Here is a 24,986-nt window from a genome sequence, read left to right as displayed (position 1 = left end):
TAAAATCAAAATAATACATTTTTAATGTAGAAAGTAAAGAAATAAAAAAATAAACATAAAAGTTTCATTTTTATCATCTTGGTTCATCACTTAATGTACTTGGTTTCTGTAAATAACGACGTATTAAAGCCTCTAGGATCCAACATGCCGCCGCTAGAAATGTCATAATATTTAGACAATGTAAGGCAATTGCGTAATTGTAACGATCACGCACCAAACCTGTAATTCACAAGAAATGATAAGGATTTTTAATTGAAAAATGTTGTATTTCTTTCAAATATTTACCTACAAAGGGTCCGCAAGCCAAAGTAAATATACCAGATATTAACAATTGCAAACCGGACGCGGCAGGCAAACGTTTCAATGGCACACAACTGGGTATAACCAATGGCCAGAATATTGTACGTACTCCCTTAAAAACGCCGATAACGGCAAATGTTGAAATTATTACGGGAAACGATCTTGTGCAGGCCACTACTGTGCGTCCAATGGAAATGCCCACTACTCCTATTAGAAAGAAAACTCTATTGTCCCAAGAGATTTTTTCGGTTAGAAAGGGTACCAGAAATCTGGTGGCTACATCCAGACCACCCAGCACAGATATGGACAGAGTGATTTGTGAGGTTTCCAAACCAAAATCATTTAGAATAAACGGCGTTAATATGGAGAAATTCAATTCACCAAAATTGATCATGGTCAAACCGGCTACTAGGTTGACAAACGAAAAGTCTCTCAAGAGATCCAAATCGAAAAAGGCCACTACTTTTTCGAAAAATGTCAATTGTAAATCTTCACTTGAATCTTCCAGCTGCTTGTCTTGATTAGCATTTTCAGCATCGAATGCTTCTATACGGTTTAGTTCCATTAAGGCTCTCTCCTCGGCGCAGGTGCATTTTAATTGATTACCACCATAGCGGTGATTTAAGTTTCCCTTGTAAAGTGATTCATCTCTTTCTATATTGAAATTGTTGGGCTTAAAGCCTGTCTTTTGCTTCAATTCCTCATCTTCACTTATCAAACGAGTTATACGTGTGGTATTCTCTAAATCTTTAGAACTGGAAATGGTACGAAAACGCAACCTACGTTTCGAGGCCAACGATAGTCTAGAGCCATACAAACCATCATTGGCCCGCGACAACATGGGTGTACCCGGTTCTATAATTTCAAAGCCTGGCTTATTCACATCATCATCTTGATACAGATACTGAGAGGAGAATATTCCCTTCTCTTTTTTCTGTTGCATTTCGCAGTATTTACACAAATGTTGAGGCGGTTCCACCAATACGGAGGGCGGTTTATTATCCTCGTCGAGAGGTTTGGCTAAATGATATTGAACCGGTTCAAAGATTAAAGCAGCCATGAAGGTGTGCAGAGATAATGCCGCAAATATGAATAGAGTACCCTGTACTCCATAGACATTAACTAGAGATGTGACTATGTGGGGCAGTACAATGGGACCTAAGCCTGTTATAGTCCATGAAAAGCCAGATGCTTTTCTTCTTTTGTTTTTGAAGTAAGTATTAACGGCCAATGTAGAGGCTGATACAGTGATGCCAGCACCAAAACCTGGAATGGGAAAGGGGTTTGTTGAATTGCAAGTTGGAAAGATTTCAATATTTTAAATACTTACCAAAAAGTAAAGCATATGTGACAATATATTCTAAAAATGTTTCACAAAATGCTGTTAGAAGTATTCCAAAAAAGATTAATATGGAGCCAACCAGGGCCACTTGACGAAATGTGTAACGTCTAAACATGGGTCCATTGAGGAGACCTGAAATTAATAAAAAATAAAGCTGGTTATAAAGTTGTTTAAAATATCAAGTATTATTTACATATGTATATCTCTAAAATCGTATTTCATTAACCTACTTTTTGCATAAAATTATAATAACATTCAAATGTTGATTTAAAATAAAGACAAATTAATTTTCTGTTTTGGTGGCGGATTTAATCATCTTTTGCTTGTTGATTGTTTAATTTTTAATTATTTTAAGAGATTTTTCTATTCAATACAGCACACTTTACTTAGTTCTCTCAAATTAAATGTATACGTTTTTTGAATTTTAAAAGGGAAAGATCTGTGAACATTTATATATTTGATGGAAATTCTAAATCAAGTGCGATTCAATGTTCGACCTTTAATATTTTGCTCATTACTTGAATGCAATTTAAAGGGTTTTAAAAGTTCCTGCACGTGATTTATATACATAATGAAATCTTATTTTTGTGTAATGTATAGTGACGTTGCTTTAAAGATCTTCTCCGCACATAGTAACACATTTTTTGTAGTCAGAAAATTTTACCCAAAATACAATCCAGATACGAATTTATCACCATGTGTCCACTAAAGGATTAGTAAAAATGGAGCTATAAATCAATTAAAATTTATTAATTTTTTTTCAATTTTTATATGAAAATTGTGCAAAATTTGGAATACCCTGTAATTGATATCATGTAATATAAATTGCGGATCTAAAGCGTGTCCTATAGAACCCATGTATAAATTGGCAAATAAGTGGTTTGTAGAAGTACATCAAAATATTGTTCTTGAGAATGAGTTCTAGAACTGTTTAAGAAATCACTAGTTTCGAGGATGTTATTAAAGATTTCGAAGTGATTCGGATTATATTATTTATTAAAGCAAATTGAAATTGAGAACTAACATTGAGGAATTCAGAAAATACGAAATGAAGTTCAGAATTGCATATTAATAATGAGAAAAAAAAATGGAAAATGAGAAATCGAAATTAATATTCAGAAAATAAAAATAGAAATTGAAAATACATATACCACTTGATGTTTAGAAAACCTAATTAACAGGGCAACCAAAAATATGCTCTAAAAAAAGTGTTTTATGCGCATAAAATATGCACTTAAAAACGAAAAATATGCTACTAAAATATAAAAAATATGCACTTACAAATAGTTGGTTATTGTTTTATTTCAAAATTTCATTAAAAAAATATATATGAAGTAAATAAAATATTGAGCTCATAAATTAAAATTGGTTATTATAGGATTAAATTTCGATTTTAGTGAATTTGGCACTACATGAAAATAGTTTGATTCAATTCATTTTATTATATTTAGCAATAAATTACTATGTGTTTACTTAAGTTTTAAAATTTTTAAACTAAATCTTTGTTTTAGATATCCGAGTTTCTTAGACAATCTTAATTAATTGATTTGTCTCATCTTTTAAACTGCCTAATACTTCAAACTTTTTTTTGGTAATTAGTGGCATAATATTTTACTTTCTCAATCCATGTGTCCTAATGTTTATAGGATCCCTACTGAGGATGTACCCAATCAATTTCTCGATATGTTTCTATTCTATATGAAGCTTTAAAAACTTTTTTATCATTTAAATAATGTTTCAAAAACTCTATGAATAGCCTGTGTCATTTTATGGTAAAAATTGCAATGGATTTTGGAGCATTCATCATTTATCTAGAATCTAGAGCTAGATTAATATCTGAATACAGCTTTTAAAATTTAAATATAATTATAAAAAAGCCATATAATAGTGGAATGACTGCAATTAAAAAAATATAAAAAAACTTTTTATTCAAGTTTTATCATTGGGACTCAAAATTCCCATGTTTCTTCCTTTCTTATCCATTGTATCGTCTATCGATATCAACGTATATTGTTTTTTAATGATTTCTTAATAACTTTTTTTTACAAGTTATGTAAATACATATATCAATGGATTTTGAACGCAAAATTTTCGATGGATCTTAATATTCTGAACATCTGTTGAATACTTATTCAATTTTACATTAGTGGTAAACTATTAATGCCCAACCATAACTGCCTTAAATTCCATCTTTTAAATGTATCCAAAAATTTGTTATGAAGTTGCCTATAATAACATACAATTTTGGAATTTAATTTTAATTTTTTACGTATTTTTACTATTTGTTAAATTTTAATATTTGTGTATGTATATTTTTAATTTAATTGAAATATATGGAAACTAAGCACCCTTAGAAAGAAGAAAATGTGCAACAAAAATATGCAGTTATGAGTTAAATATGCAAAAATATGCTATAAAATGCTAAATATGCTAAAATATGCAGTAAAGAGCAAAATATGCAAAAATATGCACTAACAAATCGATGCCAAAATTCTTAAAATTGTCTGAAACGGATATAAAACTAACTCATATGTTTATACGACGCACAGCAAAAAGTATGATATTGCATATTTTTGGTTGCCCTGCTAATTAATATTGAGAAATAATAAATTTGAATTACTTACACAGAAAAACAGATTCGTAATAGCAACCGAATTTGTTGCAAATCGAATGATTCTACCTTAGTTTCCGAATTTTACAGTTTTGGCTACCAAATTTTAGAACGGTGCTACCGAATTATTCGATAGGCAACAAATTCGGTTGCTATTACGAATCTGTTTTCTCTGTGTAGGTTTAAAAAAAATTAATTCATACTCGTCTACTTAGATAAATACATATAGATCGGAAACTCTCCTGTCAAAGACCTAACTCAGTTGTCAAAAACCTAAGTGGAAATAATGTATTATTGGTTGTATGCGGGATTTTTTAAAATTTCTAGTTTTTGTTCGGAATCATTTGTACAATATATGTAAATTAATTCAAAGTATTGGTCAATGTTAGCTATGACCTATATCTTTCTGGCCAAATATGAATTACGAGCCAAAAAAACTGCTCATTTTTTTAGGTAAATATCGGATACTCTGTTACAAAGTGAACCGTATTCCAGAGGGAGAGAGTGTTCTGCATCAATCGAAACAAATTGTATTCGGACGGAGCACGGTTTGAGCTATAAGGCGTTTGAGACAAAACTTCCCAACCACTTATTTCTAAATAGTTTTTAACAGGTATTGCATAATGTGGCCGACGGTTGTCATGATGGATTATTACGATTTAATGTCTGGCCGAATCTTCTGGCCGTTATTCGGCCTATGCTCTCATCAAACGAATCAGTTGCTTTCGGTACAGGTTCCCTGTAATGGTCTGGCCATGTTCAATTGCGATTGAAACGCGTGTGTTTGCTAAGCTTCGTCAAAAACAACCAACAGCAGTGCAAAGTAAATGTCTGAAAAAACGATAGTCCGCCGCATTTGTTTCATCGCTTACTCAACTATGAATGAACAAAAGTCTTTAAAAGAGCATAACAAATGTGTCTAAATTTTAAACAATTGTTGTATGGAATTAACATCACTGCTTTAGAGTCGATTCGGCAGGTTGGCCAGGCTTCACATACGATTTCTTGCGCTTCGGTTAATCATAATTTCGGACATGCGAAATTATCTTTCAAGGTCTCTTGGCTTCAATTCGTATGGTACCTAATTCCCCTGCTTTTGGATGAATCCTGCTGCTCGCAAACGTTTTGAAATTGTTCCCAATGATTTTGCAACAATGTGTTTTATAACAATCTTCATGGAGTAATGACTCCAATTCTTGGTCTTTATACTTTTTTGACTGTCTTGGCGATATTTACATCCGAATTAAAATCCCCACTTTTAAATCGATGAAACCATCCCTCGCACATTTAAAACCGATGGAATACATTAACCATAAGATTTGGGGAGCAATCGGTGTGCTTCAGCGGCACTCTGTTTCAAATTACACTATAATATACAATAACTAAGTGGGAATAAATGATAGTTACGTATCCTTCAAAATGACATATACGCTAAAATAAAAACCGCGTTCAAAAGATACGCCATCTATTGTAAATACCGCATTTTTAAGTCATAGTGAAAAGTCTATGTAAATAGAAAAAAAAGAAAAAACACTCGTATGTGTGATTTTTCTCACCACTTAGGTTTCTGACAACTGAGTTAGGTCTTGGACAGTAGAGTTTGTGCTCTATGTCTATTCTCTATGACCTCAAACAAAAAACAATACTCAAAATAATCACACGTATGAGTGTTGTTTTTGTTTTCACATATTTTCTTTTAATACATTCTCATCACTTAGGTTTTTAAAAACTGAGTTAGGTCTTTGACAGAAGAGTTTCCGATCCATGTGTATTTATCTATGAGAAAAATGTGTTTATAGAAAAAATTAAAATTAAAAAAACAGTATTTTCCGTACAAAATAAGAAAGACAAAAAATATTTGTCTGCTTTTAATTTTTAATGTTAATTGATTTACTACCTTGTTAAAACATAAAATGTTCTCTCCCACACTCACCTGTACACGCTGACACCGCTGGATGTGTATTAATAATTGTTGTGATCTGGGAATTTGTTAGACCCAGCCTAATAAGACGCTCACGAAATATAAAGCCAAATTGTTGAATACAAGGATAAATTGTTAACTAAATACATAGAAAGAGAGGAAAAATAGCAGCTAATAATAAAAACATGTACAAATTTCTAAAATAAACAAATTAAATGCAGACAGGATTTTTAACAACTCGTCTTCGCATTCATTCAATCCCATCATGTTCAACATACTTACATTTGATACACCGGCTGCAATGCATACAATCCAAGCCCACCCACCATCAGGTGCTATAAAATTTTCTCCCAAATCGCTTTTATCACGACGCGGTATTTTCTTCGTTTTGGTCGTAACAATTTTTTCCTTCGATTTGTTGGCATTGAGTGGGATGGTAGTGGCATTATAGACGGAAGCATAAGGATTTTCTTTTTTGTGTTTTTTGCGTGACGAAGACTCCATTAACGTTGGCTGACTCTATTCAAGCAAATCTATTAATGCTAACTGCCTGTCTGCCCCTTGCTGCCCTTGCTGCAACTGATGTTGCTGTTGGTTGGAGTCTGTATATGGGGACGATGACTGGCTATAAAGATGTGTATTTATTTGGAACTTTTGTGTTGTACGTAATTGCAGTTTATGTGTGCGCGCCCGTCTGTGCCTTTATGATTCTTTTTTTTAATTCATGTCTGTAAGAAAAAAATGAAAATAAGAAAAGAGTCATATAAAATTATCGTAAAAATTTAAGCAATTCTCATTCATTCATTTGTTAATCGTTGCATGAAACAGAGATGGAAAATTCATTACGATTTGCTTATCGATGAATCGATCTTGAATATATGTATTTGGTAAAGCTTACATATGTACATGATTCATACATCAATATATCTGATATAGACTCGATTCGGTTGCTTTTTAACCCTCTAACCCGCAAGAGTTCCTCAAGGCATGCATTACAAAACACCAATTATCAATATTAATTATAATTATTATATGTAGTACTCGACGAGAAGATTCTATATATATGTAATTTTTTTGAAATCGGAACACAAACGAAGAAATATTATTTTTAAAATTGAACATACCCGAGGTCTCCTAGCAAAAGAGGTCTTGAGCTCCAAATTTTCTCGTAAAAAACCGGAAGCTCGATTTTGATTTTAGAACCATGGTTTCTTCTGGAAAAGATCTAAGAATTTTCCGTAGATTACGAATTTGCTATACGCTTTACCACGTTTTTTGGGCCCGAACAAATTGACCCACCCTATCGCACATACAATGGGTCAAAATCAAGCAGCAGGATTTATAAAAATGCAGGGAATTGGGTACCATACGAATTGAAGACGAAAGACGATTTTGCATGTCCGAAATGATGTTTGAAACCTATAAAAGAAAATAATTCATGCACCGAATCATTAATTACTTGCCACGAAAAATGGATTCATTACGATAACCCGAAGCGGAAGAGATCGTATGTGAAGCCCGGCCAACCAGCCAAATATCCATGGTGCTAAGGTAATTCTCTGTATTTGGTGGAAGCAAAATGGTTCTATCTGTAGCCTGTACCTGTACCGAACGCAACTGATTCGTTTAAAGCGAGCATTGGCCGAAAATAGGCCAGAATATGCGACCAGACATGAAACCGTAATATTCCATAATGACATCGCTAGACCACATTGCAATACTACTTGTTAAAAAGTAAGAAGATAGTGGTTAAGAAGTTTTGCCTGATCCGATTTATAGTCCAGATCGTGCCCTGTCCGACTACTATTTGTTTCGATCGATGCAGAACGCTCTTTTTTGGATACGCTGCACAGAGTATCCGATATAGGTTTAATTCGCTCTTGGTCTCAAAATCCATATGTTGCCACAAATATTGGAAAAGGTCATAGCTAACACGGGCCAATACTTGGAATAAATTTATATTTAAACAAGTAAGAAAGTATGGTCGGTCAAGCCCGACCATATAATACCCTACACTAAGTAAAAGAGCAAAAACATTTTTCTTTTAAAATTTCAATAATTTATATTTTTGAGTGATTTTCGGATGTGGGCCTTATATGGGAGCTATGACCAATTATGGACCGATAACCTTGAAATTAGGTCGTGTGATTTATGTCTTAATGAAAGTTATTTCTGTGGAATTTTGTGTATATACCAACATTTTTAGGAGATTTATGCACGTTTAAGTGATTTTCGGAAGCGAATCTATATGGGAGCTATGACTAATTATGGACAGATCGTAACAAAATTTGGTGACATGAATTTTGTATATATGAAACTTATTTGGAGCGAAATTTGTGTAGATACATATATAAATTAAACATTTATCGATAAAGTCCAATTTCGAGAGGACATTTGTAAGGGGGCTAGGTGAAATAATGGACCGATTTCATCCAGTTTCAATAGGCTTCGTCCTTGGGCCGAAGTATCTTCAAAATAGCGACCTGTACTCTGCGCACAAGGTTTACATGGACAGCCAGCCAACCAGCCAGACGGACGGACGGACATCTTTTAATCGTCTCAGAAAGTGATTCTAAGTCGATCGGTATACTTTAAGGTGGGAGTTAGACCAATATTTTTGGGCGTTACAAACATCTGCACAAACGCATTATACCCTCCCCACTATGGTGGTGTAGGGTATAAATATTATAATCTTTATGAATTATTGACGAAGTAATAATGGCATCAAAATAATATGTAAATTTAAATATCTTTTATCTTAAGCTAGGGGTTACATGGCAAATACTTGCTCAATAATGCGTAACCACTTTTTTTAGCACAAATTAGTTTGATGTGTTTATTCTTACAAGTGTTTTGTAAGATCAAACAGCATCAAATAAAATAAAACTATATTTTTTGTTTTGAATCATCCTAAGTAAAATAAGTTTTTGAAATAAATAAATGAATTCAAATGTATTTTTTTAGTGGTTACGTCTTTTTCGTCAAATATTTGTCATGTGTGAGCCTACCTTTAGGGGGGTAAGAATCCAAACTGAGACTGTGAAATAATCCAGTTTTAAAATCGATCACTTGATTGTTCATTATTTTAATTAAGGAAGCCATAATGCTTCCAATTCTGAAAACGTATTGTTTTTCATTTAATCATAAAATTTGTCCATCCCTGTTAAAATGTAAGATCACGTAAAAATGTATGTAGTATTTATGTTTATTTACTAGGTATTATAAAACAATATTCGATTGAGCAATAAATTTAACAACTCTATGATCATGTTGTCTTTCATACAAAAAAAAAAAAAAAACAAACCAACAAAAAAAACCCTTTAGGATTTCCTTGTGTGTAGGTAGATAAACTCATCATGCTGAACATTCAAATCCATTCCGCCTTATTGTCCTCTTTATTTCGTTTCGTTATTTAAAAAAAAATCCCTTTCGAAAAACGTTTTGAACATAATGAAAAAGACGGCCTGTTAGTTTCAGTGACAAGAACATTTATTAAGTACCTTTGGAACATGTCATTGTATTGTATTTTACACATAAATACTTGAATCGTATGAGAATACCACACGCGCGGCCCAGTGTTCAACAAATTAAAACGTCTTCTCTAATGTACGTGATCGTATGCATCCGAATGCACAAAAGTTTCAACGTAATTGCTTTAGTTCTACATTTACGTACGAGCACAAAGTATTTTTTAAACATGGGTGTAGTAAGTAGACATAGTCTAAGTATCCCATTAATAAACGGATTTTACCGACTCGGTTTTGTAACTTAAATTGTAATAAATCATTTTTATGGAGAATTCAGTCGAAAGGAATTCAGAGGGGGTTCAATTGTTGCGTTTCTTTTCTAGTTTTGCTAACTAAGTGGGAACACAAAACAAATTGAAATAATTTTAAGTAATAATTAGGTTTTTTTAAATAGAATGGCGTCACAAGATGATTGAAAGACGTAATAATCGGACTGTTGTATTAAACCGGAGTTAATAAGTGTTTTGAGAAGTTTATTATTTGTAATAGTCCTTTTTTAAAATAATTGAGGAGACATATCATTTCTTTGGTAAAGCTATACTATCAATATCACTGATCAATGAACAATTTAATATATATTATAATTTTAAGATCACTAGTATCACTTTCTGAGTCGCTTTAAGTTCTGCATGATAAATTGATGGATTTTGTGTCAATACTAATTTTGGGTCTCCTTGCTAGGATTCTTAATCGGGAATATTTTTTTTAGAAATTCCCAAGATATTTGCCCAATTCACAATTGGTGTCGTATACTTGTATGTCGTAATTTTTTTTATTAATGTTTTGTTTTTGTTTCGAAAAATTTGTTTGAAAAATATTTATGACATACAATGCTACAACACTACGACATCAATTGTGAATTGGGCAATTATTTATTTTGATAAAATTGCGATTTTACCCAATTTTTGTTATCGAAAGTAAAATTTTGTAGCCATAACAGGAAAATTCTGCCATCCATACTGTGTCATTTGATTAACAATAAATTTGATCATCACAATCAAAACTATTTATACACTGTGACAAAAACAGTAAAAATTTTATTTAAAACAGGAAAATTAATTTTTCTAGACGGTTGACTTAATATTAATTATGCTACCAAATATTGTAAGAATCTAAATCAAATTTATGTAGATACAGAGCATGCTCGGTATTCGCGACTACCCATTAGGGGTCGCGAAGTCGATTATTCGACTTTATAGATTGTTAAAAACAAATATTTAATTGCAACATTATATCAAAACTACTGCAATTTTGTACACATGCATTTTTGTAGTGTAGTGTAGGTAATATATGTAAATAATAAATAAATGTTTATAAAATAAAGCTTTTTTCTACACAAAATTCTTACAACATTCTTCTAACTATTATCGCTTTGATAAATTTAATTTTTATTGCTAAACATTACAAAAGGCGCATTAATAAATGTAGAAACCATGTATTTTTTAAAAAAAATTGTAAAAAGTTTAAAAAAAAGTCGATTAACTAAAAAGTCGAAAGTTCGAAAAATCGACATTTTAAAAAACGGAAGAAGTCGAAAGGTCGACTTTTTGTTTCAGCTATAGAACCCTACTACCCATTATCGCGACGACTTAATTTTTAAGATTGCAGGTTCTATAATCTCGACAGTTTTCGAAAAACGGGTTCTATTTTCGCGACTTTTATCTGTTTTTTTAAAATTTGATTACAATATCAATAACCAAAAAAAGGGAAATCCCGTGTTTTGGTATATTAACTTTTTTGAATGATTTTGATCTTCGATTTTGTCAGTTTAATCGTGTCATTAGTTGTGTGAATTCATCTCTTAATATGGGTAAAGTTCAAGATATTTTAAAGCCAATAATTTCTCAAAAATTAGAGACTTTAACAAAAATTTAAAATTGGAGATTCTATAAATTCAATTTGAGTAAATTACATCTTCGGTTTACCGCATTATAAGGCAAGAAAATTCATTAAAAATGTTCGTAGGTACAATAGAAAGTGGCTGTGGCAAACGTTGCACCTTAAAGAAAGCTGATACCCCAGGAATGGAAAAATTCTGTATAATTCTCTTTTGAAGTTGCGTTTACTCCACAAACTCAAAAAATCATGACTTAAAATCACGAAAAAAAGTAGAACAAAGGGGAACATTTTTTTCCAATTTTAGCTACGAGTTTACGATCAAAAGCCAGTCATTTATATTCCAAAATTTATCAAACCAATTCAGGTTTCAATGCCAGTGAACAAATTTAAGCGCCGACATGGAATTAGATTTTTAAAAATTACAGGCGAGAAATTGTCTTGGAAACCTCATCTTATTGATGAGCAAGGGTTGACTCTTCACCAAAACTACGATGCCGACGAATTCGGTTTATATTATAGGATGCTTCCAAATCACACTCTTGACAATTCTAATTTTAAAAATTACATACAATTTTTAAATAAAATTTTGGGTTCTGTTAATTATTCGCGAAAATTTAGTTTGCAATCTATAAAAAAAATAAAATAGATCATAATATGGTTGAGTCCAATCATATTATGTTTGACCCAATCATACTATGGTTGTAAACACAATCATATTATGGTTGACCCAATCATACTATTATTTCATCTAAATAATATAGGATTATTTTTAAACCAATTTGATAAATTGACACAATCAAAATATGATTGAGGCCAACCATATAGTGTTTGTTCCTCAACTTCAATATGGTTATGTAAAAACTGATATGATTATATTATATGATTATATTAGTAGCACAGTAATATTATGATTGAGCTCAATAATACTATGATTTCAGCTAAATCAAAATATGATTACTTTTAAACTTATTATTTAAAATGTTTAGCTTTTATTTTGAAACATTTGTAGAATATAAATTTCTTCAAAGTACTGGCCATTGTTTTACCTTCTTTCTGACAACTTATGGATTCCGATCCAAAAGATCTGCTCATATTTTGAGGCCAAGAAAGAATCAAGCCAATTTCGGATACTCTGCTCTGAAGTGAAGGGTTTCCCAGAGAGAGTGTTCTGCATCATTGTATATTTGAACCAACCATGTTGTATTCACGTATTTTCTGTGTGTGGTTTACAAAAAATGTTTATCATGTTGGTCATTTAGTGATGATTTTACGTGAATTTGTATCTTAAATACTGTAATGATCTGTCACTTCTTATTGATCCCTGCTCCACAGCAAAAATAAACTGACACAGAAATAGTTATGCAAGTGGCTCTTCTGGGTTTTGAGTTTTCTAATACTTTATATGAAAGGGTCCTATCACTTTAGCCTAACTAACTTTTTATATTTTCAAAATATATATATAAAGCTGTTTACAAAATTAGATTAAAATTTATTCATAATAAGGGTCCTCATGTAAACGCTTAAAAGCCTCGCAAACTGTGCAATCTGTGCATTTTTACACTCTCGCAAATGAAATGTCAAAAAATGTATGGAAATTCGTTTGCACAACTCCGATAAGTTTGCGCGACAATTTAGACTCGCAAACTTGAATTTATTGTGCATTTGATGAATCAGCTGCTTTTGTTTACTTTTATTTATGTATAAGAAATAAAAATCAAATAAAATATAAAAATTTTGTGCATGTGAAAATTGTGTAACTTTGGAACAGAATGATTGTATTAAATGACATTGTGTATGAAAACATTAACCAACAGCTAGAACATAAACAAAGTCTTCCAAACTATGTATACCACCGTTTGTTCCAAAGATTTAACTTTCATTCAACATTTTAAAATTAAAATTTATACAATTTGAAAAAAAATTATTAAAGCTTTTGTTGAATTTATGTATTTTTATTTGACAAATATAAATTTTCTGTATAAACTTGCACAAAATTGAAAAGGTGGGTTCATGAAACATGTCGCGCAAATTTGCCCATTTGCACAAATGGGAAACTTAAGCGTTTAAATGAGTACCCTTAATATTTTTTAGCAAATACGTTTCGTACTTTCATTTAAGTCATAATATTTTTTTACCTGAACAATTTTAAAGCACTTTACACTATTAATGCTTTATAATGTGTTATCAGTTTAAACTTTGAATCACTTTTCTAGTGTTTAGTTTGAACTTGAAAAATATTTTAATTATTTTCCCAGCTGTGCCCAGGCACAATCTTAAGCTGACATATAACCTAATATATTACGTTGAATATATTTAATATTTAGTTGCGACTTTAATTATAAATAACAAATTGTTTATAAAATTCTTAAATGTCATTTAAATAGTATATTTAAATTAATTTTTTAATAAAATGTTCACATTCATAAAACACTTTTTAGAGCCTGTAATAATTAATATTTCAATTTAAATTCTTGTTTTTTTTTCTATAATTTTTTTTTTAAATTTGCCAATTATATGAACAACCTTATATACCAGCAATTGTGTAGAGTGCAGTTACTTTAAAAATATCAGTCATTTTAATAGCTGATATGACGTGTTATTGAACTACCTGTTATCTTAATTATAAATTTAAATATTTATTGTATCAGGACAAAATTTAATTTCATATAATTGAAAGTAATATTTTATTTAGAATTGACAAATATTTATTTTTGATAACAAATCTGGTAGCATATTGCCGAGATTTCTGGTAAAATACGATTTACAAGTACAAGTATTTATGTAGTTTATGCACATGGCTAAATTTTTAATTCATACTCGTAAAATATAACAAATTTATAGGGGAAAATTCAAATAGAGACGGGGTATAAATGAGCACATGTAGACATATTCTGCATTAAATCTTGACTATTATATTTTGAACAAGATAATTAATAATATACATTTTTTAAGATTTTTCTTTTCTTTTTATACCCTTCACCTTCACCATAAGTTTGTAATTTCTACATTTTTTAATTGCGAACCCAAAAATGTTATATATTCTGGATCTCTATAGATAGCCAATCCGATATAGTCATTTCCGTCCTGTCCTTCTGTATGTTGAAATCAACTTTCCGTAGCACCCAAATAACTTACATACGTGATTCATACATCAATATACCGGGAATTCTCCTCGGTTAATCGGCCCACAAATGGCTGAGATATAAGGAAAAAACCAGGACAACCTCGATTTTTGACCTATTTTTGATCCATATCTGGATTATTAAGTCATTAATATAGACAATATTCAATAATAGATATTTCAAAGAATTTTTCAACGATGTATACATATAAGGCCATAGTAAGTTGGACCTACAATTGGTAAAAATCGGGAAAAATATTTTTTTGTTAAAAATTTTTTTTAAAATGCTATTGGCTTTTAAAAAACATTTTTTTCCACAAACATTTTTTTTACAAAAAAAAATTTGTTCACCAAAAATTGTTTTTAATATCTATTTCAAAGTATACTTGGTGTATAAGATTTGGCACTGCTGAATATAACATTCTTACTTGTTTTTTGTAAAATGTTGCCTTTTTATGTTTTTTTGCACACATTTAAACCCACTGTACATTCAAAAGTTAATATTTGTGTATAAAGGTGGGGTCACACATGGCAAATATTTGACGAAAATGACGTAACCACTAAATAAAATATATTTTAATTCTCTTATATATTTCAAAAACTCCTTTTACTTAGGACAATTCAAAACAAATATTTAGTTTTATTTTATTCGATGCTGTTTGATCTTACAAAACACACGTACAGACAACGTCAGACAAATGTGAGCTAAATAAAGTGGTTACGTCTTTTTCGTCAAATATTTGCCATGTGTGACCCTACCTTAAGTTTTAGGTCAAAATCAAGGTAGTCGATCTCAGTTAGGGATGCCAAACGGGACTGGGTTTTACAAATCCCGGGATTCGGGATTTTAGAAATGTAAATCCCGGGATTCCGGGATTTTTCGGGACTTCGACATTTTAGTTAAACGTCAAAAACATCAAATTCAACAATAAAAACTATTGATTTCATTAATATATTTAAGTAAAAATATAACAAATCAAAAACTAATGCATTAAATTAAAATAAATGGTCCATGATTTCCCCTAGCTCCATACAATTGTCCCCCGGAGTACTGTTTGAGCAGTCATAAATATCTTGATTATGCGGCAATCCTTATAAAATTTTGCACAAAATAAGTTGTAAGTACTCTGAAATTATACTGTAGAGTACAGCGGAAATCGGACTACATTTGCCCCTAGTCCCCTTCAGAAAATAACTTGAACGTAAATTTCGTAAAAGTGTAAATTGTGTAAAAGCCTGTCAATGCATGGGAGATGTGCTGCTCCCTGATTCAAATGAAAAGATATGGCTGCGTTTGGATTTGAAGAGAGATTAGTATTATAAATATGCTGAAATTTAGCTTTCTAAGTATTTTAGGTGCTTCAAAAATCTTCCTAAAATATCAAAAATCTCATAATATTTCGGGATTTGTTAATCCCGAAAAATCCTGGGATTCTTTTTCACAAATCCCGGGATTCGGGAAATCCCGAAAAATCCCGGGATTTTCGGGATCGGGATTTCGGGATGACATGATATTTGTACGACAAAATGTCAAAAACATAAAAGAAATAATGAAAAAGTCATGTTTGTAAAATTTTTTTTCAGAAAAAATATTACAACAATTGACCCTAAGGAGTTGTAGATATTAGCAAAAATCTACGATTGCATGACGTCACCGGTTTGACTTGCATTACAAAATTGCATAACTCTGCGAATTGAGCAAGACTTTTTGTAGTAGGATTTGGAATAATATAAATTTATTTTCCAAATTATAAAATTGAAAATCCATATGAGTAAAATTTTTTTTAATTTCAATAATTTATTTTCGTAAATGATTTTTGGAAATTGACGTTATATGGGAGCTATGACTCACTTGGCTAACTTCAATTTCAATCCCAGGTAATCAAGCGTGAAGTCAATTGTCACTTAAGTACCTCTAAGTAATATGATTGTAGTCAATTTAAACGTGTTGTAAGTAATTCGTACCAACTGGTTTAATACAAAAAAAATATTGATATAATTCTTACACAGTTTAGTTTATTTTTGCTTAAGTATACAGACATTGAGGCCCTATGCTCCTAAAAAGAACTACGGGAAAATATATATATACTGTCATCCCATGAATTCTCACCTTAGTGTCTTTAAGTAACCTATAGTGTAGTCACTTTAAACTTTAAAAAAAACTGTTATTTTTTACCCACCAGAAGTAATCTATTGGAGAGTTGTCGGAGTAGGATTTGTTTACAAGCAATCGGTTATTGGACTGTCATGAAATGTTTTCTTTAACAGAGTATTTCAGATCAATTAGGTTCCGCTTGCACCCGTACATGTTACAATAACTAGTTATGTAGATGATCAAGTAAGCAGTTAGCTAACTGACTCTATGTAACCGACAGAGCTGTAAATGAATCATTCTTTTTTGATTATAATTCATTATGAATTCGCAAAATTTTTAATTAATTCTTTTCACAACAAAAAAGAATTGAATGAAATTTGAATCAATTCAAACGAATTAGGCAGAAATGAATTTCAATTTATTTCCAATTCAATGCATTTTCAATTGATTTTGAATTCATTAAATTGAATTAGAACAATGAATTACAATTCAAATGAATGAAATCAAAAATAAGTTGTCTTGGGGGAATGAAAAATAAAAATTTAAATTTCTTTTAGCAAATAAACAAAATTTTCCATTCTTGATAAGATTTTCGCCGATACCAAATAATTCAATTCCTATTCTGCCGCTACCTGACAATTCCAGTATATCATGATAATTTAAGAATTGTTTGTCTTTTGACTATATTAGGTTAATTACAAAACGAGAGTAATGCTTGCTGTGTTTTACTGTAGATTTACTTACAAAATGAATTAAAATTTCAATCAATTCAAATGAGTTGGAAATGAATTGCTAATTTTTTTTTTCTAATTCATTTGAATTAATTCAAAATCAATTGGAATTGGAAATGAATTGCAATTAACTTTCATTTTAATTAGAAACAAATTCTACAAATTCATTTGAATTGGAAACGAATTGCAATTCATTTTTACCAAATTCATTTGAATTGACTCAAATTTCATTCACTTAATTTTTTTCTTGTGAATTAATTAAAAAAATAATGATTCATTTACAGCTCTGGTAACCGATATGTAAATCCAATTCGTTGACTACTTTGGACCAGCTATAAGACAGTCTCATTGTAATCCAAAAGGACATGTTAAAATAACTAGTCATGTAGTCAGTTATGTAACTAGTTGTTACCCTAAATGATAGGTAAAATCACTTTCGTGACAGTCTCCTGCTGGGAAAAGATACGAAATATATAGAGGATTTCATGTCAAGTGAACCAACTTTTGAAATCGATGTCTTCCGATCGGGATGAAATTTACACCAAGCTTAGTCCTATTGTATAGTAATGAAGACACAAATTCATTTTGAAAAAAAGTCAAAAAAGTTTTGGATTTTGCAAAAAAAATCAAAAATTTTATGTCTTGAGTTACAAAACACTTATTTTGATATATATCTCACACGCATAACACTAAGCGACCAAAAGCTCTTAATCATTCTTTTGAATAAATAAAGAAGGGTCTATTTTGAAAAAAAAATGTCAAAATGTCCCATCTCATTCCACTAAGCGATTATAATGCTCAAAAAGGAAAAGACCTAAGCATTCTTTCGAGCTAAAAAAAAACTTTTAATTTTGCAAAAAAAAAAATCAAAAGTTGCATATTTTGAGTTACTCGCCGCATCCCAATAGAGTGAAATATATTTAACATTTTTCTGTTTTATATTAAAACTTTTCGGTTTTGGGGGGGGGATTTCCCTCCTAGATCCACGCCTTCTTAACACACTTGGCAAAAATTATAAATATGGCCTCTTCATCAATATAAATTTCTAATACCTCCACTCAAAATAAGCAATTATATTTTCTTAAAAGTTTGTAGCGTATTTAATTTTATAAATTTTCCTAAAAAGCAGTAAAATTTCTAAGAGTTGACAATAAAATAATGAATCATTACAATAATAGTATATTGCAATATGTATTAAACATTTTAGCACCCATTTGCTATTGTTGTTGTCTAAAATTAATTAAAAATTTGAATTATCATGCATTTAATTTCGTTCATTTTAATTATATTTATTTTGTTTTTGTTGGTTTTAGATTTCAGAATTTGAATATTAACGGAGTCTGATGTCCGCATACCGCATAATTTATTTTGCAAATTTAAAAACAATCACTCACAATTCACGTGACCGGATTGGCATTACAATGTGATTAAAACACATATGTTATTGTTTAATGGAAAAATAGTTATTGTTTAATAGGGGGGAAAATTACTCATAAATTTATCTCAAATACTTGGTTGGCACTTTTTCCCTGTAATTTTTATAACTGTGTGGAAACTTGATTTTTGCACATAATTATTGAATATCTATTTGGAATATTTCTTTTGTTTTTCACATTTGCTGAATTATAATAATAATTTGTAACAGAACATTTAAGATTTAGCTAGACGCGTTGTTTTTGTGTTTAGAGCAACTGATTGACTGCAGTTTCAATTAACACCTGTTAACAGTGTTAAAACAGCGTGTGCTAAAAAACAACAACAACAACAATTGTCTACATTGATTATGATGGTGTATTTGTTGTAACAGCAATAGATCGATAAAGCAGCTTTTATCAGTTTCTAAAATTGTTTCATTCATTTTGCTCTACAATTGATTGCTATCAATTTATCAGTTTAACTTTTGATAAGAATGATAAGGACTCACTCAACTGCCTATCAAGACAATACCGTATTGTGTTCAGATTTGGTTGATTATTTTTGAGTTTATTGAAATTACATTGATATTTATATACATATGTTTTACTTAGTTAAATACGTTTAACAACAAGTGTCTCAAAATACCCTGACACAATTTCTTGAATATAAATTTAAAAGTACTTAAAATTTTGTTTACAGCGTAGAAAACTAAAACTAATTTTCTTGTTTGTTTTCTTCCTTTTCTATAAATTTACTTAAATTTTGTGCAATTCATTAGCGCCAGCTATTATTTTACAATTTGTGAAATACTTCGTAGTAAAGGAAATTTGTTTCATTATCATTTGTTCAATCAGCTGTTTGTTTTCTTTATATTTTTATACTCATACCCTACCCAAAAGTTAAGTATTTTAAGTTTATTCAAATCTTATATGTATACACTACGGCTCAATATTTTTTTTGTCGCCCCAATTTTATGATTTTCTTTTTCTGAAAAATTTACTATTTTGTGTATGACTTAAAAATGAGGGATTTTTTTAAAATTTTTAGCTTTTATTCTTAGCTATTACCTTTTCCCACCTTTCTGGCAACATATAGATTCCGTGCCAAAAGAACTGCACATCTTTTGAGGCGAAGAATGAATTAAGGCTATTTCGAATACTCTGTTCCGAAGTGAGTCGTATCCCAGATAGAGAGTTCTGCATCGATCGAAACAAATAGTAGTCGGACGGGGCAAGTTTTGGACTATAACTGAGGTAAAACACCCCAACCATATTATTCTAAATACTTATTAACAGGTATTGCAATATGTGGCCGATCGTTGTCATGATTGAATATTACGGTTTCATGTGTGGTCGCATATTCTGTGTGTTTTTCGGTCAATGCTCTCTTCAAACGAATCAGTTACATTCGGTACAGGTTTCTTGTTGGTCTGCTTTCAGCTGCTCATAATAGATAGGACCCTTTTGGTCCCATCAAATACAGAGCATTACCTTAGCTCGATGTATATTTGGATTTGGTGTCGATTCGGCTGATTGGCCAGGATTCACATACGATCTCTTACGCTTCGGGTTATCGTAATGGATCTATTTTTCATCGATTCATAATGATTAGCTACAAAAATGATTTTCTTTTATAGCCTTCAAGCTTAATTTCTGAAATGCAAAATCCTCTTTCAAGGTCTCTAGGCTTCAATTTGTATGATACCCAATTTTCCTGATTTTGGATGAATCCTGCTGCTCGCAAACGTTTTGAAATTGCTGATTGATTTTTGATTTTGCAAACTCTTGTTAAGTTTAACAACAATTTTCATGTTGTAATGACTCCAATTCTTGGTAATTTTTTGGCTGGCCTGGGTGATCTTTTTCTTCCGTGTCAAAATCACCACTTCTGAACCGAACAAATCGTGAAAATCGACACACAAATGTCTAAGATATAAGGAAAAACCAGGACAACCTAGATTTTTGGACTATTTTTGATCTATATTTGGATTACTAAGTCATTAATGTAGACAACAAGGATATCTAATGATAATGATTCAAAGTTCTTTGCAACAACGTTTATAAGGCCTACAATGGGTCAAAATCTGGAAAAATATTCTGAAACCTGAATTTTTTTTAAACAAAAAAATTTTTTCTCACACATTTTTTCACTAATAAATTTAAATAAAAAAAAATTTTTCACTAATAAAATTAAAAAAAAAAAATTTGAAAAATTTTTTTTCCAAAGTATTCGGCCAGACATGAAACCTTAATAATCCATCATGACAACGGTCGGCCACATGTTGCAATACCTGTTAAAAATATTTAGAAAGAAGTGCTTGGGAAGTTTTGCCTCACTAGCTTTATAGTCCAGACATTGTCTTGTACAACTACTATTTGTATCGATCGATACAGAACACTCTATCTGGGATACGCTTCAGTTCAGAGCATAATATCTGTATTATCTTGATTCGTCCTTGGCCTCAAAAGATGAGCAGTTATTTTGGCGCGGAATCCATATGATGCAAGAAAGATGGCAATAGGTCATAGCTAACAATGGCCAATATTTTGAATAAATTTATATTGTACAAATTCTTCAAAATAAAAGCTAAACATTTAAAAAATTCGTGCATACATCCAATATCGGGTTCCTAATTTCCCGGACTTTTTTAATAAAATTAAAAAATCGTTTCATTCCCGGGAATTTATTAACACTAAATTAAACCAAAAACCTGAAAATTTTGTTCGGTTAAATTGACTTATAATTTTACCAGAGTATTAAAAGAAATATAAAATATGAATATCCCTAAAAGTTGTAATGTTAGGGCACTGCTACATGTTCAATATATATTGTGATATTTGGATCGCGATCCATTGTAATGGACCACGCAAAATTAGGTTATTCTGCGATTTAGATCCCGATCCATCAATACTGCATGCTACACGTTCAATAAATATCGCGATACTGGATCGAGGTCAATATATATTGAACGTGTAGCAGTGCCCTTAGGCCTCTTAATAATTCTTTTAAAAGCATAAGCTTTAAATTTTATTCCTTCATTATAACCAAATTTTTCTGCTGTGGCTTGAGTTGAGTGAAAAAAATTCGGTTATTGCCAATTGACTATCTTTTCCTATAACCGAAAAAATCTATGGATATAATAGAATAATTCAATTAGCAACAAATTTGGCCACCGAAACGTATCTGAATATTGTAACTTTTAGAAGAAAACTTATGAAGAAGTTCCCGAAAATTAACAAAAATATATTCCCGGGAATTCTCGGGAAATTTTTCTCACGTAAGAACCCTAATCCAATAGTAACGATTGATAATATTGGGATGTTTAACATTATATATAAATGGTTTTTATACCCTTCACCTTCGTGAGAAGGGTATATATAAGTTTGTCATTCCGTTTGTAATTTCTACATTTTTCAATTCCGACCCCATAAAGTATATATATTCTGGATCCTTATAGATAGCGGAGTCGATTAAGACATGTCCGTCTGTCTGTCTGTTGAAATCAATTTTCTGAAGACGCCAGATATCTTCGGGATCCAAATCTTCAATAATTCTGTCAGACATGCTTTCGAGAAGTTCAGCAACAATAACTTTATTAAAATGATTATAACCAAATTGGTTTCAAAATAAGAAACGATTTTTACGATTTTTTTAAAAAAAATTAGATGTTATACAGGATATTGAAATCTTGATGTCTTGGAATTATGAATATCCTTCCGATAAAATTTTCATAATTTTGCATCTAATATTATAAGAGAACAATAATTTCTGAAAATTAATAATTTTATACAGGTTTATAGGTTTTTTAAGGAAAAGGATGAATCCTTGCTGCGATTGTAATACAAATTTTCACAAACAACAATAACTTTATTAAAATTATTATAAACAAATTTTAAAATGTTAGGAGTATAACTGTGAATTTTATTCAAAATTATATGTTCAGGATATATGGAAGGTACCCATGTTCTTGCACGGATTTTTTCAAGAATTATATTTTTTCTTAATCTTACCAAAAGGTAATATTCTACTAATTTTTATTCGTCTGCAATAACTCCTTCTATTTTTGTCCATTGCCTATATGAAAACAAAGCACTGTGCAACGTATGTCGGCTCAGCTAGTTTACGAATATTTTTTAGCGATTTCAAAAGAGAGAGTATCAAACAAAGTGGCGGATGGTCCCTTTTTTACACTACATTACCACTACTATTTATATCGATAAAAATGGTTAAAGCCACTCAAAGCTAATATAAAAATTAAAATACAAAAATTGAAATTTTATATAAGAATAGTGTAATTTTTATATAAAATTTGGATTTTGTACGTCGACAGAATTACACAACAAATGGAAAGATTTTATGCTACTTCAGAGTTTAGATAAGCAAAATCGGTCCATAAATAAAGGAGATATGAGCAAAAAACCGGGACAACCTCGATTTTTGACCTATTTTTGATCTATATCTGGATTACTAAGTCATTAATATAGACAATATGGATATCTAATGATAGGTATTTCAAAATCAATTGCAACGATGTAGATAAGGCTATAGTAAATTGGACCTACAATGGTTCAAAATCGGGAAAAATATTTTTGAAACCCGAATTTTTTTTTCATCAAAAAATTTTTTTGTCATTTTTTAAAAAATTTGGAAAAAACTTTTTAAAAAAAATTAAAAAACAATTTCAAAAAAAAAAATTTTGAAAAACAATTTAAAAAAAAAATAAATTTTGTTTACCTAAAAATATTTAAAAAAAATTATTTTAAAGTATAATTTGTTGAAGGGTATTTAAGATTCGGCACAGCCCAATATAGCTCTGTTACTTGTTTTTTTTTTTGAAATCTTTTTCATGATATAAATTTATTCGATTATTCGACTTTTATTGATCGATTATATTTTATTCGAAACTAAAAATATTTTTTTTCTCGATTATTCGAATGACAAACCCAGTAATGCCATTTTTAACCATATTATATATGTATGTATATTTTGGAGAAGGGCATTTAAATGTCGACACAAACCAGTTTATTTAGAATTTCTCTATTGTGTTGTTATTGTATGAAATTTTGTTTGATAGAAAGAAAATAAATATGTGCAAAAACTGTGCCGAAAAAACACACAATATATATTATCACATCATGTAGAGAAAAAGTCACGTGTTGGGAAATGACAAATATATTTTTAAATTCCCAAAATTATGCTCTTAAATTATGTTTAAACATGTATGAAAAACGTGTTGATTGGTATGTCAAAATTATATAGCGATTACTTTTAGGACAGTTAGTGTTGTAAGTGACAAATGAGCCATTGTTGACCGGCAGAATGGGCGCAATTTGTTTACCTATAATTTTCTACGTCATTTTATGGTAAATAGTGGATTTGTATTTATACTCTATGCATGATTTTATTTTGTCATTTTGCTCGTATCGAAACTTACTTATTTTTCACGAAACAGCTAAAAAACACCCTCTATTTTTCTCTTGATTTATTTATAAATTTAATTCATATAATTGTAATTGTTGGCGTACTTCGTTCGTTTTCCTGCATTTGATGATTTATAATGGTCAAGTTCAAGGTTGTTGTTGGTTGGTTGGTCTTTGTTGTTGATTGATTTCATTAATAATATTATTTAATTTTACGTTTTAATTAAATATTTTTATCATTTTTAATATGTTGTAAAAATCACATCACATCACATGCTCACAAATTTATTACACACGTAGCCGAATACATTAAAAGTAGTTTTTGAACGTTTTTCTATCTTTTTACAATTGATTTTTCTTTTTTCTATTTTTTGTTAAATTGTTGTAATTTTCCTATTAATCTTATGTAAATATTTGTTTATTGTTTTAAAATGATTTTTAATTTATTTCACGATTTTCGACGTTTCCGCTAGTAATAGTAGTAGTTTTCGTTAAGTAGAATCTAAACTAATTAAATATTTGTTATTTAATTGTATATTTTTTTTTTATGAAAAATAAAGACCAAACAATAAAGAATAAAATTTTAGCCAACTATTTCTACTAAATTGACATGTTTAATGCACAAAACCTTTCAACTGACTAAAAGCTGCTTAAATTCGAAGA

At 30.3% G+C, this 24,986-nt stretch overlaps 1 protein-coding gene across 1 annotated transcript; it reads right to left on the bottom strand.

Annotated features, from left to right (window-relative positions):
- On the bottom strand, positions 1-24,937 carry LOC135956419 (uncharacterized). The gene is made up of 6 exons (XM_065506909.1): positions 24,338-24,937; positions 6,457-6,902; positions 6,187-6,313; positions 1,631-1,774; positions 286-1,566; positions 1-219 (listed from the first exon to the last, which is right to left on the bottom strand). The coding sequence occupies exons 2-6, from the start codon at positions 6,676-6,678 to the stop codon at positions 74-76; spliced, it is 1,920 nt and encodes a 639-aa protein (XP_065362981.1). The 5' UTR covers positions 6,679-6,902; positions 24,338-24,937; the 3' UTR covers positions 1-73.
- Positions 24,938-24,986: the final 49 nt, after the last annotated feature.

The sequence above is a fragment of the Calliphora vicina genome, chromosome 4, assembly GCF_958450345.1.
Source record: "Calliphora vicina chromosome 4, idCalVici1.1, whole genome shotgun sequence".
Lineage (NCBI taxonomy): Eukaryota > Metazoa > Arthropoda > Insecta > Diptera > Calliphoridae > Calliphora > Calliphora vicina.
This window is presented reverse-complemented; position numbering and strand designations above follow the sequence as displayed.

Bases quoted from the DNA above. Each gene is read 5' to 3' on its own strand.
- LOC135956419 (XM_065506909.1), bottom strand. From the start codon at position 6,678: ATGGAGTCTTCGTCACGCAAAAAACACAAAAAAGAAAATCCTTATGCT. The intron at 1,775-6,186 runs GTGAGTGTGGGA...TATTAATTTCAG, and splicing joins AGCGGTGTCAGCGTGTACAG to GTCTCCTCAATGGACCCATG. The intron at 220-285 runs GTAAATATTTGA...TGTGAATTACAG, and splicing joins GGCTTGCGGACCCTTTGTAG to GTTTGGTGCGTGATCGTTAC.